Here is a 14,515-nt window from a genome sequence, read left to right on the forward strand (position 1 = left end):
GCTGCGCACCAAATTAGAGCGCCGGGGTGTACATTTCGTCCAGCGCGTTCATCGGGGTCCGAAGGAAAATCAGATTGCTACCGGTGCCTTCATCTTGGCCTTCGAAGGGGATACATTACCGGAAAAGGTCAAGGTGATGGTCTACCGATGTGACGTTAAGCCCTATATCCCTCCCCCGATGCGGTGCTTTAAGTGCTGGAAGTTCGGCCATATGTCTTCTCGCTGCACTTCCAGCCTCACATGTCGAGATTGCGGACACCCATCACATCCCAATACTCCATGTGCCCCGCCTCCCATCTGTGTCAACTGCGGGGAGCACCATTCACCTTGCTCACCAGACTACCGAATTTTCCAGAAAGAGCGTAAAATCATGGAATACAAGACCCTGGACCGACTAACCTATACTGAGGCCAAAAGGAAATACGACCGACTCCATCCTGTGAGAATGACATCTTCCTACGCTGCTGCTACAACACCTGTGCTAGCCCCGTCTGGTTCCCCAATTGTGGCCGGATCGACGAGTAGTACAACTCGTCCTGCCCCCTCGCCAGTGGGGGGCTCTACCCATCGGGTTGCTCCTGTGCCACCTACCTCAGGAGCAACACCACCCCACCCATCGGGGACGTCCGTCCCCACTTCTAAGCCGGAGAAGTGTCCAACTTCTTCGGCTTCTCACGCTCGCAAGGGGTCCCTTGGGTCCCTCCCTTCCCAGGTTTCCAAGAGCGAGAAGGCTGACGACCGACAGTGGCGTAAGTGCCCGCAAGCAGCTGGTCGTAGGTCTTCACGTTCCTCCTCCGTCCCGGAGACTGAATCGGTGAAGCCCTCCCAGTCGGTGCGACCCAAGGAACGGCGTGAGAAACCCAAGAAGAGGTCTCAGCCCAAGGAACTCGCGGTGGCAGCCATCCCACCGCAACCTTCCGGCTCTGAGGATGCGGTGGAGATTCTGGCGTCCGCTGAGGACCTCGATCTCGCCGGTCCATCAGACGCCATGGAAAGCACTATCACAGGTGTTAAATCGGAGGCAGCAGGTGACCCAGCGGCGTAATCTCCCTTCCCAGTCCCGTCACGCCTTTCTCAGCCATGGACAACACCATCCTCCAGTGGAACTGTAGCGGTTTCTTCCACCATCTAGCTGAGCTCCGCCAACTTATCAGCCTTCACCCTTTCTTCTGCATTGCTCTGCAGGAAACTTGGTTTCCGGCAATGCGAACTCCTGCCCTCCGTGGCTACCGGGGTTATTATAAGAACCGGGCAGCTTATGAAAGGGTGTCTGGTGGCGTCTGCATATATGTCCTGAACTCTCTTCACAGCGAGTCTGTACCTCTCCAAACACCTTTAGAGGCTGTCGCTGTTCGGGTGTGGACGCCACAGGCTGTTACCGTCTGCAGTCTTTACCTTCCACCGGATGGTGATATCGCGCAGCATGTCCTGGCTGCTCTGATAGCCCAGTTGCCGCCACCTTTCTTGTTACTGGGCAACTTTAACGCCCATAACCATCTGTGGGGTGGGTCGATGGCAACAGGTCGAGGCGCCATCGTTGAGCATTTATTGGCGCAAATCGATCTCTCGATATTAAATGATGGTGCCTTCACACACTTCAGTGTGGCGCATGGCACATACTCCGCCATTGACCTTTCGATCTGTAGCCCTAGCCTCTTACCGTCTGTCCAATGGAGAGTGCATAACGACCTTTGTGGTAGTGACCACTTTCCCATCTTTCTGTCACTGCCACAGCGTCAGTCTTCTGGGCGCCCTAGCAGATGGGCTCTGAATAAGGCTGACTGGGACTTGTTCTCCTCCACTGCCGCTATTGAGCCTCTCTCTATCGATGACATTGATGCAGTGGTTCAATCGGTCACCACTGGCATCGTTACTGCTGCCGAATCTGCCATTCCCCGTTCTTCTGGGTCCCCTCGGCGGCGGACTGTGCCTTGGTGGTCGCCTGAGGTCGTTGAAGCGATTAAAGCTCGCCGGCGGGCGCTCCAGCGTTACAAGCGACATCCCTCAATCAAACACCTTATCGCCTTCAAACGGCTACGTGCGCGAGCCCTCCGCATTATCCGCCAACGCAAGCAGGAGTGCTGGGAGCGGTATGTGTCCACCATTGGCCTCCATGTCACTCCATCGCAGGTCTGGGCCAGGATTCGCCGCCTCTATGGATATCGGACCCCTGTCAGCGTCCCTGCGCTCTCACTGAATGGAGCAGTTTGTACTGACTCCGACGTCATTGCAAACCGCTTGGCAGAGCACTTTGCTCTGAATTCCGCTTCTGCCAACTACCCCTTGGGCTTCCGCTCTACTAAAGAGCAGATAGAACGTCGGAGTCTTTCTTTTCGCACCCACCATCCTGAATTGTACAATGTTCCATTCAGTGAGTGGGAATTCTGCAGTGCCCTCGCCGCTTGTCCTGATACCGCTCCTGTCCCAGATAGCATCCACTCTCAGATGCTGAAACACCTTTCAGTGGACTGCCAGCGACGCCTCCTCGACCTTTACAACTGCATTTGGGTCGAGGGTGAGTTTCCGTTGCAATGGCGGGAAAGTCTTGTTGTCCCCATTCTGAAATCGGGGAAGAACCCTTTGGAGGTGGACAGCTACCGTCCCATTAGCCTCACCAACGTTCTTTGCAAGTTGCTTGAACGGATGGTGAGCCTGCGCTTGAATTGGGTCCTGGAGTCTCGGGACCTTCTGGCTCCGTCTCAGGGTGGGTTCCGTAAAGGCCGCTCCGCCACCGACAATCTGGTGAGCCTGGAGTCGGCCATCCGTACTGCCTTTGCCCGCCGTCAGCATCTGGTCGCTGTCTTTTTCAACATGCGGAAGGCGTATGATACGACATGGCGTCATCACATCCTTTCTACGCTTCATGGATGGGGCCTTCGGGGCCCTCTGCCGATCTATATCCGCAATTTTCTGTCGTATCGTACCTTCGGCGTGCACGTCGCGGCCTCATATAGTTCCTCCCAAGTCCAGGAGAACGGTGTGCCACAGGGTTCTGTTCTAAGTCTCTGTTTGTTTTTAATAGCCATTAACGGGCTCGCTGCGGCCGTGGGAAATTCTGTCTCTGCTTCCCTGTATGCTGACGAGTCCTGCCTTTACTACAGCTCTATTGGCATTGCAGCTGCTGAACGTCAGCTACAGGGCGCAATCCGAACGGTGCAGTCTTGGGCTGTAGCGCATGGTTTTCAGTTTTCGGCAGCCAAGACCTGCGTTATGCATTTCTGCCGGCGACGCACTGTTCACCCGGAGCCGCGGCTTTATCTCGACGGCGAGCATCTTACAGTGGTGGAGTTAAATAGGTTTTTGGGGGTGGTTTTTGATGCTGGTTGACTTGGCTGCCTCATATTCGGCAGCTTAAACAGGCGTGTTGGCGGCATCTAAATGCTCTGCGATGCCTGAGCCACGCCAGGTGGGGCGCCGACCGATCTACTCTCCTACGGCTTTACCAGGCGTTGATCCAGTCCTGTCTGGACTATGGGAGTCTGGCTTATGGCTCAGCGTCCCCATCTGCGTTGCGGCTGCTGGACCCAATCCTCCACAGCGGGATACGCCTTGCCACTGGTGCCTTCCGGACCAGCCCTGTGGACAGCATACTTGTGGAGGCAGGTGTCCCTCCACTGCAGTTATGACACCAACAATTACTGGCTGCTTATTCTGCCCATGTTTTTAGCTTGCCCGGGCATCCAAATTATCGTGTCCTGTTCCCGCAGTCAGTCGTCCGTCTGCCAGAACGTCGGCACCGGTCGGGTTGTCCGATCGCCGTACGCGTCAAACAGCTTCTCTGCGGGCTTGGGTATTTCCCTGTACCACCTCCTTTCCGGGCCCCTCTGCGTACACCCCCATGGTGTGTGCCTCGCCCTTGACTTCGGCTGGACTTGGCACAGGACCCGAAGGACTCAGTCCCTCCGGAGGCCTTCCGACGCCGCTTTTATTCCATCCTGGCCACGTATTAGGGCTCTGGCGTTGTCTATACCGACGGTTCGATGGTTGCTGGTCGTGTCGGTTATGCGCTAACTCTAGGGGACCATTCTGAACAACGTTCGTTGCCGGCTGGCTGCAGTGTTTACACTGCTGAGCTGGTCGCCATCTTTCGTGCCCTAGAGTATATCCGTTCCTGCTCAGGTGTGTCCTTCGTTATCTGTAGCGATTCCCTGAGCGGTTTACGAGCTCTCGACCAGTGTTTCCCTCGTTCTCGTCTGGTGATGGCTATCCAGGAGTCCCTGCATACTCTTGCCCGTTGTGGCAGATCTGTGGCCTTTGTTTGGACCCCTGGCCATGTTGGGATACCCGGAAATGAAACTGTTGACCACCTGGCGAAAGAGGCCACTAGTGCACCATCTCTGGAGATTGGCCTCCCGGCGACTGATTTGCGGGCACTATGACGCCGCATAGTTTTCGATTTATGGGACACTGATTGGCGCAACCTGCCCGTGCCAAACAAACTCCAGCGTATCAAGGAGACGACTACTGTGTGGCAGTCATCCATGCGAGCCAACCGCAGGGAATCAGTCATCCTTTGTCGGCTCCGCATTGGCCACACCCTACTCACGCACAGGTATTTACTGTGTCGTGAGGATCCCCCTCTTTGTCGTTGTGGGGCGTCCTTGACGGTGGTCCATATTCTGTTTGAGTGCGCCCTTTTAACTGTTCTCAGGCAGACTTTTGCACTCTCTGATACGCTCTCTGCGCTTTTATCTGACGACTCTTCCATAGCGGACATACTTCTGCGTTTTATTTGGGCAGGGGGATTTTATCGCTTAATGTAAGTGTGTGAGTTTTTGTGTTGATTCTTGCCTCTGGCCTACGATTTGTTTGTATGGTCGGCCAACCACCGTCACACTCTGTGTGATTTTAGTTCGTCTTGTCTGGTCTTTGTCTACGTTTCTCTTGTTCTGTGTCGTCTGTCTTATCGTCTGTTGATCGTTTTTATTCTCTGTGGATGTTCTTAGTATTTGGAAAAAGGGACCGATGACCGTAGCAGTCTGGTCCCTTTAACCCCCACAAACCAACCAACCATCCTACCACCACCCTTAAGAACCAGCCACAAAGGAGTGGTCATATCCCTGTCGAAGGCCCAGGTGCAAACTTGTCCAGTCCACCCACCCAGCACGTCCTATTCCAGTCCCTTCACAGGTTCATCCTACCCTGTCAGGTGCCAGGCCACCTGTGTAAGCATCCATGTCATTTACCAGCTCAATAATTGCTGCAATAATTGCACAGCCTTTTCTATTGGTATGACTACCAACCAGCTGTCCACCAGGAGGAAAGGCCACCACCAAGTTGGCCAAGGGCAAAGTAGACAGCCCTGTGGCACAAGATGCAGCTGAACATAATACACTTGATTTCAATGACAGCTTCATTACCCCGAGCCATCTGGACCTTTCCCTCCCCCACCAGCTTTTCTGAACTGCACAGTTGGGAGCTATCTTTGCAACCCTTCTCCGCTCCTGTAATATCCCAGTCTCAACCTACAGTAACATACTGTCCCCACACCCTCCACCCAACAGTTTCAACCCCCCCTCTGCCCTGTCATATCATCTCCCTCTCTGTTCATTTGCAACCCTCGGTCACTGCATCCACCCATCTTTCTCCACTCTTCCCCCCCCCCTCCCCCCTCCTCCTCTGTGCCCCACAACCATAACCTCCTGACACTGCGCCTGTTGGCAGGCTAGTCCCCGCACATTCCACCAGACAGGGTTCGTCTCCCTTCCCTTCCCCACCTCCCTTCAGATTGCTGCTTTCATCCCACATGATGTTGCCTTCTGGCCCAAGATGCTGGCATTGGCACTTGTGTGTACACTAGGTGTGCTTTAATGAATGTGTGTGTGTGTGTGTGTGTGTGTGTGTGTGTGTGTGTGTGTGTGACGAAGGCTGTGGCTGAAAGCCAAATGTGAGTTTTTTTTATTGTGCCTGTCTGCAAATTTGTATGTCTTTTTTACTTCCTAATTATATTTTCATGTGATATCTGCACATGCGTATAATTACTTTTCTCTAGTTCATTTGTTTATTGGCAAAATTTTGATGAGAATGTTATTTTTGTCATTCATACAAATGTCACTAGGTGACTTTGTTCCTCGCACATTCTGTAATGTCACCCATTTTTAACGTAAAAGACTGCTTGTGTGATGATTTGCAGTGGCTTAACATCTTATACATTTGTAAATGGTCTGCGAGAACTTAGTTTGTAAATTCCAGGTAACATCGATATTTCACGTTTTGTGAAGTGTTTACCACTGGTTGGTGCTGACATAATTCATATTTGGTTTGGGAATTGCATGTTACTTAACCTGTGACTCCATAACCATCTTTCTTGTAACCCTGTGCATTTTTGTATTCTTTGTGACTCGGCAAATCCTACCCTTGCAGGGCTTGTTTCTCGAGACGGCTTTAAGTGAAAGTCTAAATTGACCATAATGAATAAATATCATTGCAATCTAGAGTGTTATCTTAAACAAATTAAAGCACCAGATCGATGTTCTCCTGTGGAAAATATTGTCTAACTGGAGATTTTGCTAATACTGGCAAATTGATGTAGTTTCACCCGTGTTGGGACACATGATATTCATGGCCACTGCTTTCAACAAAACATAAGGGCATTTAAAGAATAACTAGTTGTCTGAACACGGGGAAATTTATTGTGTAGGTGATAATTTACATGAATGCCTTTACTTCCCTGATACCCATTTATATACTCTTCCATTCACCTGAGCTACAGAACGTGTGATCAATAATTGGATTCTGTGTAAGTCCAGGTACGTTCCACTCCTGAACAACAAATTATATTAAAATTCTTAAACAGGCTTACTTTACTGGTAGTTGGTGAATAATTGAAACAGCTGTTTTATTTAATTGCTAACTCTTTCCAACTTAACCCCCCCCCCCCCCCCCCCCACACACACACACATTCCTGTATGTCTGCCTAATTAAATCGTCACACACAACTACTCATTTGAAGGGAATGTACATCAACAAATCCACGGCACACTGATGGGGACCCACATGGCACCTTCCTATACCAATCTGTTTATGAGCCACACTTTGTAGCGTTCCAGAATCCCAAACTCCTTGTCTGGTTAAGGTTCATTGATGCTACATTGATGCAATCCAGTGTACCACTACTTGACAATGACCGCCATCTCCATTGTGGCTCCATCCACACCTCTACCTGTATCAAGGCCACATAATGTCAACAGTGCTTTCATTTTGACAGCTGTCTTCCCTTCCACACCAAAAAGTCACTCCCACACAGTCTGGCTACTTGTGGAGGGCACATTTGTATTGATAAGATTAATCTTGCCTCCACATTTTCTAAAATGTTGAAGATGTTGCTAGATTTTGCCTGGTACCTTCAATAATTTCTCATACTCGCCATTTTTGTTTGCCTGCCTGATGAATCCTTCTTTTTAGCTTTCTGTCTAACTTCACTCTGCATCACTTGCAATTTGTGTCTGGTGCAGTTTCTTTATAATTTCATCACTATTATGTATTTCATCAGATATTCTCCTTTTAATTGTGCTTTCCCATTGTATTGACATACTTCAGTGTTGTGTGGTATTTCGAATATATCTCCTTTCCACTGATTAGTCTGGAGAGGATTGAAAAAATAAAAAAAAAATTTAAACCTGCCAAAATGATAAAATATGCCAGTGGAAAGTCCTGGTGGAATGTAAATAGTTGAAGGATGAAACGTACAGAGTTATTAAATATGGGAGGAACTGAATCGTTGGAAGAGACACACATAAGACATAGAACTTTGCGAGCTGTCGTGGACCAGTTTGACTGAAATTAGAAGTTTTGAGAAAATTATCAGTCTTCTTTATGTATCTTTCAGTGGCTCAGTGCCTCTTCTGTCTGATGAGTTGTTACCTTTATTCCTTACACCATTTAATGCATGATTTGTAGTTGGTCATAGAAATGTGTTGATCACAATCTTGCATTTGTTCTTTCCTAGTTCAGGAATCGGGCATCTCTTTTTGTTTTATTAATGAGTAAACCTGTTAACCATGTTTTAAATAATAATATTTTCTGTTTTCTTCCAGGAATTAAGAAATATGTAGTCGGTTTAATTATAAAAATCTCATCTGACCCAGAAACATTGGAAAGGGAGAAAGTATATTTAAATAAGTTAAATATGATTCTTGTGCAGGTGAGTGATTTGTATATATTTTTACATAATACTGTGGATTTAATACAGTTCAGTTTTAATGTAGATCACATGCTTCCCTGTAACTAATTCAATCCGAACTTGGCAAATAATCTGTTAAAAGCTATTGACACTATTTAGGAGTTCTGTAGTTTGTGTAAACATCCGCCTGTACTATCCTCTCTCTCTCTCTCTCTCTCTCTCTCTCTCTCTCTCTCTCTCTCTCTCTCTCTCTCTCTCTCACGCGCGCACGCGCACACACCAACCTTTTTTCTCCCAAGAAGACGAAAATAATAAGACTTAAGACAAATTACTATATCTGCTGTTTGGACAGCATTATAGTGTTGTAACTTCCACATTTTTGCTGTTGAATAACTTTTCAATGTGTTATATCTTGGTTGAGAGCAAATGCTGTAGCAGTTCCTTATACATCTGGACTCATGCCAGTGAGTAGTAGTTTCACGTGTGATTTATTTTAAAGGACAGGTTACATTGTGCGGTAGCTTTAACTTGGTGGATACGTCATGTGAAGTAAAACTGTAAGTTTCTTCCCTGTCAATGGCAGCACATGATGAGTGAGATGGGCTCTATTTACACTCTTTGCAGGTTTTCTTGAGTAGTAAACATTATCTTTTTCTAAACCATTCATTGAAATATATTAAAGAAAGCATGCTCACTGAAACCGATAATTGGAAATAATGGGAGGGGGGGGGGGAGGGGGGAGGGTTGAAGAGCATACTTGCTCGGTTAGCAGAGTAGACTAGTCTTGTAAGTTGTACCAAATTGAGAACAAATCTATTCTTGCACAACAATATGGAGAAGAGCAGAATTTACATTCACAAGCAAGCATTTACTTGGGCTACAGAGCTGCAGTTGGAGATACCGTCATTCTCTCTATATTGCATCCTCCTCTTCAATTGTTTGTGCAGGGATGCCCTTGATGCACACTTCAATTTAGCATGATTTGAACTAGAAAGAATTGTACCAGACCGGAAAAGAATATTTAATCATTTATTGTTTATTTAGCCTGACTAAATTAGTGCCACAAGGCTATCTTCCATAAGGCCAGGAGTAACACACATAAAAAAAATACACGCATACAATAATTGACGTACACATGCAATATAATAATTGACAATAATAATATGATAATGATGAAGGACATTAAGATAATAACAATAATCAGGGCTGCCACAGGTACCAGAAATCGGGGAATATCAGGGAATTTCAAACACACCAGGGAAATATCTGGGAAATTTGAAAAATACAGGAAAAATCTCATTTTTGCCTCAGTAGATTAAGTGGGTTGTTTACTGAGGTGTCATTGATCATCGCTCGCTGTACCTTCTCAAATTTCTCAACCCACATTTTATTTGCACAGGCAGATGGCATCGGCCAATTCTGATTAATGCTGAAATGGTTGCGAAATGCATGATAGGCTAGCTGATACGAACTACAGTTTTGATAAAATGCTTTGGCAGCGTATGCACAATGCTGTGGGGTCCAGTGCTCCATTATGACTTAACTGCTATTTCACTCCAAATGTAACTGATGCTGTCCCCTCCACCTCTCTCCAACGCGGCCTGATTGGCGCGTTTTTTAAAATTGCTCGATATTATGCCTCACCTTGTATGAGTGATTGGAAAATAAAACAAAACCCAAAACATTGAAGGATATCATAGCATAGCATATCCCCGTGAATTATTTTAATCAAATAGGAGCACGGATGGATAGTAAAATATTCAAAAACTAGTTTCAAACACATTCTGTTCTGTAGGTTTAGTGATTTTTAGGAGAAAAAGGATGCCACAGAAAGCTGTTCCATTGCTCGATAACGTCCCTTCAATTCTAGTGAGAGCATTCTCATATATGATTATGGTCTCATAGTAACTAAGTTCCCACCTCCTAATGCGGCTGTGATAGTCAGTGGACCAAGTCGTAATTGCGTCAGTAAAACGGGCTACTGGGCTGTTCTACTGAAAATACTAGTTGCTGAGAATGATATGGTAGCGGTCTGGAAGAAGTTGACAATTCGTGATGCTGTACACATTCTGATGCCTGGAAAGTAGCCAAGCCTCATACATTAGTTCAATCACGGAGGAAAATTCTTCCAGATAGAGAGAAGTAAGTGATTTTCACGGTTCAGTAATGAAGAAATAAAACAGCACAAAAAATTAATTTGGGTTTAAATAGTTTTCAAGATGTCGATAAAGAAAAGTTGGATGAATTTTATTCATAGTGGCTGCTGTGGAACTCCCTGACTCTTCCTTTATAGGGTGTAGAAAAATTTCCACTACCAGTCACAATAAAAGGTTATTTATTTGTCACACGGCCGGTTTCGGGCTTGCGACCATCTTCAGGTATTTATACATTCATGTACATGTTTATATGCTGAAGAGCACTGTATAAATACAAAAATTATTTACTGATGACTAAACAGATACAAGTGGGACAGTTGTGAGTGGCAAGGCAGCATTTGCGAAAATATATCTGTACTGACATAAAGATGAAGCATCATTATTATAGTTACGCTGTGGTGACAGTTTTCCACTTAGTTACACCCTTATCATCATTTTCACGTCCATATTTCAGTTTTATAAAGATTAGCTGCATATTTCACTATTACGATGTGCGCTCTTGAAATACGCTGTGTTTGCATAAAAAACATGTGGACTGTGGTCAAAGAACTTAGGTGTTGCAGGTGTAAAGATGTTGCAGGTGTAAAGGACTGTGTTTTTGGAACACATACTGGAATCACCTTTTTATATGATATTGTGCTGACTTTAACAACTGATGGAAGAACATAATTGAGCAAATTAGAGTGTAAGTCTGAAGTCAATATTACTACAATAATGAAAATCATTACGTTGAATAGAAAATCACATAATTTAATAACAGAATCATAGCATTCTTAAAATGTTTATACTTCAGGCAGTGGGAGATGTTTTTGATAAACGTGATAAAAGTTTTCAGAACTAAGGTTACAATGTGCTTGAAGAGGAAGTTAACCAGCTAGACTTCGTTACTAATTTTTACTTGTAGCAGTAAGATACAGACCTAAAATGCAAAAGCAATTGTAAAATTGATGTTTTTTTCGGTAAAGAGTGGAAGACGAATTATCTTTTGACAATTACTCAGAGAGGCAGAAGAATGATAAATTTGATTAGGCAAGATATTGAAATGGAACGTAAAATGATGACTAAATTGGAGGTGCACAGGACATGTAGCCATGCAAATGAACTGTTTATGGCTCAAGGAAATTACACCCAAGAGAAAACACTGATAGGATAGAGACACTGAAACATAGGTAGCTGACATTGACAAAACATATAGCAGCACCATGGGTGCACATATTTGAAGATGATAATCTTTGGAGACATCTGGAGAAAATCTTTATCCAGAGATATTTGTAAATGATTGGTTTTATTTGTAACTAATTTTGGACATGAGTACGAGAATCAAAGGTTCTGAGTCGCGAAGGCAAAGAATATTTGAAATGAAAGGCATACAAAAAGTATAAATATGTCATATTTAACAGAGTATAAGAAGACACCCCCCCTCCCCCAAAGAGGCTTCAAAATTTTATTTGCAACATATTCTGATGAATCAAAATTACAAACTGTTTCATTGACATAAAGTATGTGCATAAGAAGTTAACATATCTATTCTAAATTTATGCCATTTATTGATTAACTACAGTTTCATAATACAAGGAGAAATAAAGTTAAGAGAAAAAATAGACAGTTTTCTTTCCTGCATTTTTCACTTACCAATGATGTGGTCTATGGTACCATTTTCTTAACAATAATAATAATCGTACAACTAACACAACTGCGAAATTTACACCTACATTGTCACGTATATTTAGCTGTTTTTTTTGTAAACGTGTTGCAATTTATGAGGTTGTGTTAACCATGGGACCTGAGATCACAACTGTTTTTATTGGAATTCATATTAGATTTCGCTTCTGTTCTGACATGAGAACATTAAAATATCTTTTTCTTCCGACCGTATCACCTGCCCACCACACTATCATTGGCTGCGTAGAACCAGCAGCTGACCCACTCCCTCTTGTTCCTGTCATGTCACAGTAAGCAACAAGAACATTGCAGCATGAAACACATAAGTACATCACTGGCCCCTATCAAGACTTTTACTATCTCCTGCAGAAATGAATACTATTGTTCAGCATTTGTCCAATTTTTAAGTCTGTTCAGTTCTGACTACATATGGATCCAGCAAACTGCAGTTTAAATTTGGCTAATCTGTTCCTAAAAATAAAAATCCAGCGTACTTGGTATAGCTTCCCACTTACTAATTACGTCCGAGCACTCATCTAGTTCTCAGCCAAGCTGGTATTATTATTCCTCTTCCAGCCCTTCCATAATGCTGTGCTTGAGCAACTGTGAAACACAAACTGTGATATCTTGTAGTGTTCTAGTCATATGTATCAGTAGCAACTAATGCATGAATAAAAGATTGCAATCGTGATTCGGTGCAATTCTCAAACTTCACTCGTCCCACCATCTTCTAGTGTCTGTTGGTACTATCTCAAATGTGGGTCTTGCCGCTGTAATTCCTTCTCGTGACAATTACAATTCAGTATCATTTACTTTGTTTGTTAGGCATTCTTCATTCTGGGTTAATTTTCCTTCTTGTTTCATCTGAATACCACCATCCTGTTCTAAAGCTGATTAAAAGCTGGTGACATTGTGGTATTCAAAAACAAGAACAACGTCCGAATTTCTCATTTGAAATCCACCTACTAAATTCTTCATTTGTGTGGCCATAGTGTTCGTAGTTGCTTTATAATTCTTGAAGGTATTTTTGTTCTGTCATTGCAACTACAAAAATGCGTTATTATTTTTACCAGTCATGTTTCACTTCATTTAAGTAAAGCATCATCAGTGTTTTGTAATTATTTCCATTTTGATTTGCTTTTTGATCAAAAAACAGTTAAGAATAAGTTGATTTCTGCTGACAGTGATTTTCAGTTGATTTCTTGCTTCCATCTGGAAATGCCGTCTGCTAGCACATCCTTTCTCTGTTAGACATTGATAGTTGTGGTCTAATTTTTAGTTTTCCTGCAGTGCTATGCATTTCTTATGTTTTTCACAACATGATTTTATGCATACCAAACTAGCAGTAGAGTTCATAAAATCAAGAAGTCCAACTTATCTTTCACCATGTAGTGAATGTGTGAAGACACACATAAACAAGTAGTTGAAATATATAGCTAATAATGAAGGTATGCTATTCTGCTTTAGTGTCATAGAGTAGTAAAATCCCCTATGAAAATTCATGACCATAGCCATCGACTGCTGTTAAAAGTACCATAGTTGGCAAAATCTATAATCATCCACCCAATCATTTCACTTTCAACTTTCAGTACTATCAAATGAATCATCCCACAGGAAGAATTATTACTTTGTTTATAATTGTTTTCTATAATTAAAAAGTACCTATGAAATGTCAGTTGGCTTGTTTGTTACATAAACAAAAATTCCTGATAACAATATTGCAGTTTCAGGTCCAAGTTATATCACATAATACATGGTGTTACACAGTGTATTATGCCTATCTGTATCCTATCTATCAAAACAAACTTTTTTAGTATTCAACAGAAAGAAACTTCCACATGGGAAAAATATATTAAAAATAAAGATTCCAAGACTTACCAAGCGGGAAAGCGCCGGCAGACAGGCACATGAACAAAACACACAAACACACACACAGAATTACAAGCTTTCGCAACTGGCAGTTGCTTCGTCAGGAAGGAAGGAAGGAGAGGGAAAAATGAAAGGGTGTGGGTTTTAAGGGAGAGGGTAAGGAGTCATTCCAATCCCGGGAGCGGAAAGACTTCCCTTAGGGGAAAAAAAGGACAGGTGTACACTCGCACACACACACACACATATCCATCCGCACATACACAGACACAAGCAGACATATTTAAAGGCAAAGAGTTAAGGGCAGAGATGTCAGTCGAGGCGGAAGTACAGAGGCAAAGAAGTTGTTGAAAGACAGGTGAGGTATGAGCGGCGGCAACTTGAAATTAGCGGAGGTTGAGGCCTGGCGGATATCGAGAAGAGAGGATATACTGAAGGGCGAGTTCCCATCTCCGGAGTTCGGATAGGTAGGTGTTGGTGGGAAGTATCCAGATAACTCGGACGGTGTAACACTGTGCCAAGATGTGCTGGCCGTGCATCAAGGCATGTTTAGCCACAGGGTGATCCTCATTACCAACAAACACTGTCTGCCTGTGTCCATTCATGCGAATGGACAGTTTGTTGCTGGTCATTCCCACATAGAAAGCATCACAGTGCAGGCAGGTCAGTTGGTAAATCACGTGGGTGCTTTCACATGTGGCTCTCCCTT

The 14,515-nt window shown here is 44.3% G+C and overlaps 1 protein-coding gene across 2 annotated transcripts in view; it reads left to right on the forward strand.

Moving 5' to 3' along the window:
- The window catches only part of LOC126279057 (exportin-1), a 150,205-nt gene that overhangs the window by 31,123 nt on the left and 104,567 nt on the right, over nt 1-14,515 (forward strand). For both annotated transcript variants that reach the window (XM_049979488.1, XM_049979486.1), the window contains exon 4: nt 8,037-8,143. In XM_049979488.1, coding sequence (XP_049835445.1) covers nt 8,037-8,143 — 107 coding nt within the window. The remainder of the gene's footprint in view (nt 1-8,036; nt 8,144-14,515) is intronic.

This window comes from Schistocerca gregaria, chromosome 6, assembly GCF_023897955.1.
Source record: "Schistocerca gregaria isolate iqSchGreg1 chromosome 6, iqSchGreg1.2, whole genome shotgun sequence".
NCBI lineage: Eukaryota > Metazoa > Arthropoda > Insecta > Orthoptera > Acrididae > Schistocerca > Schistocerca gregaria.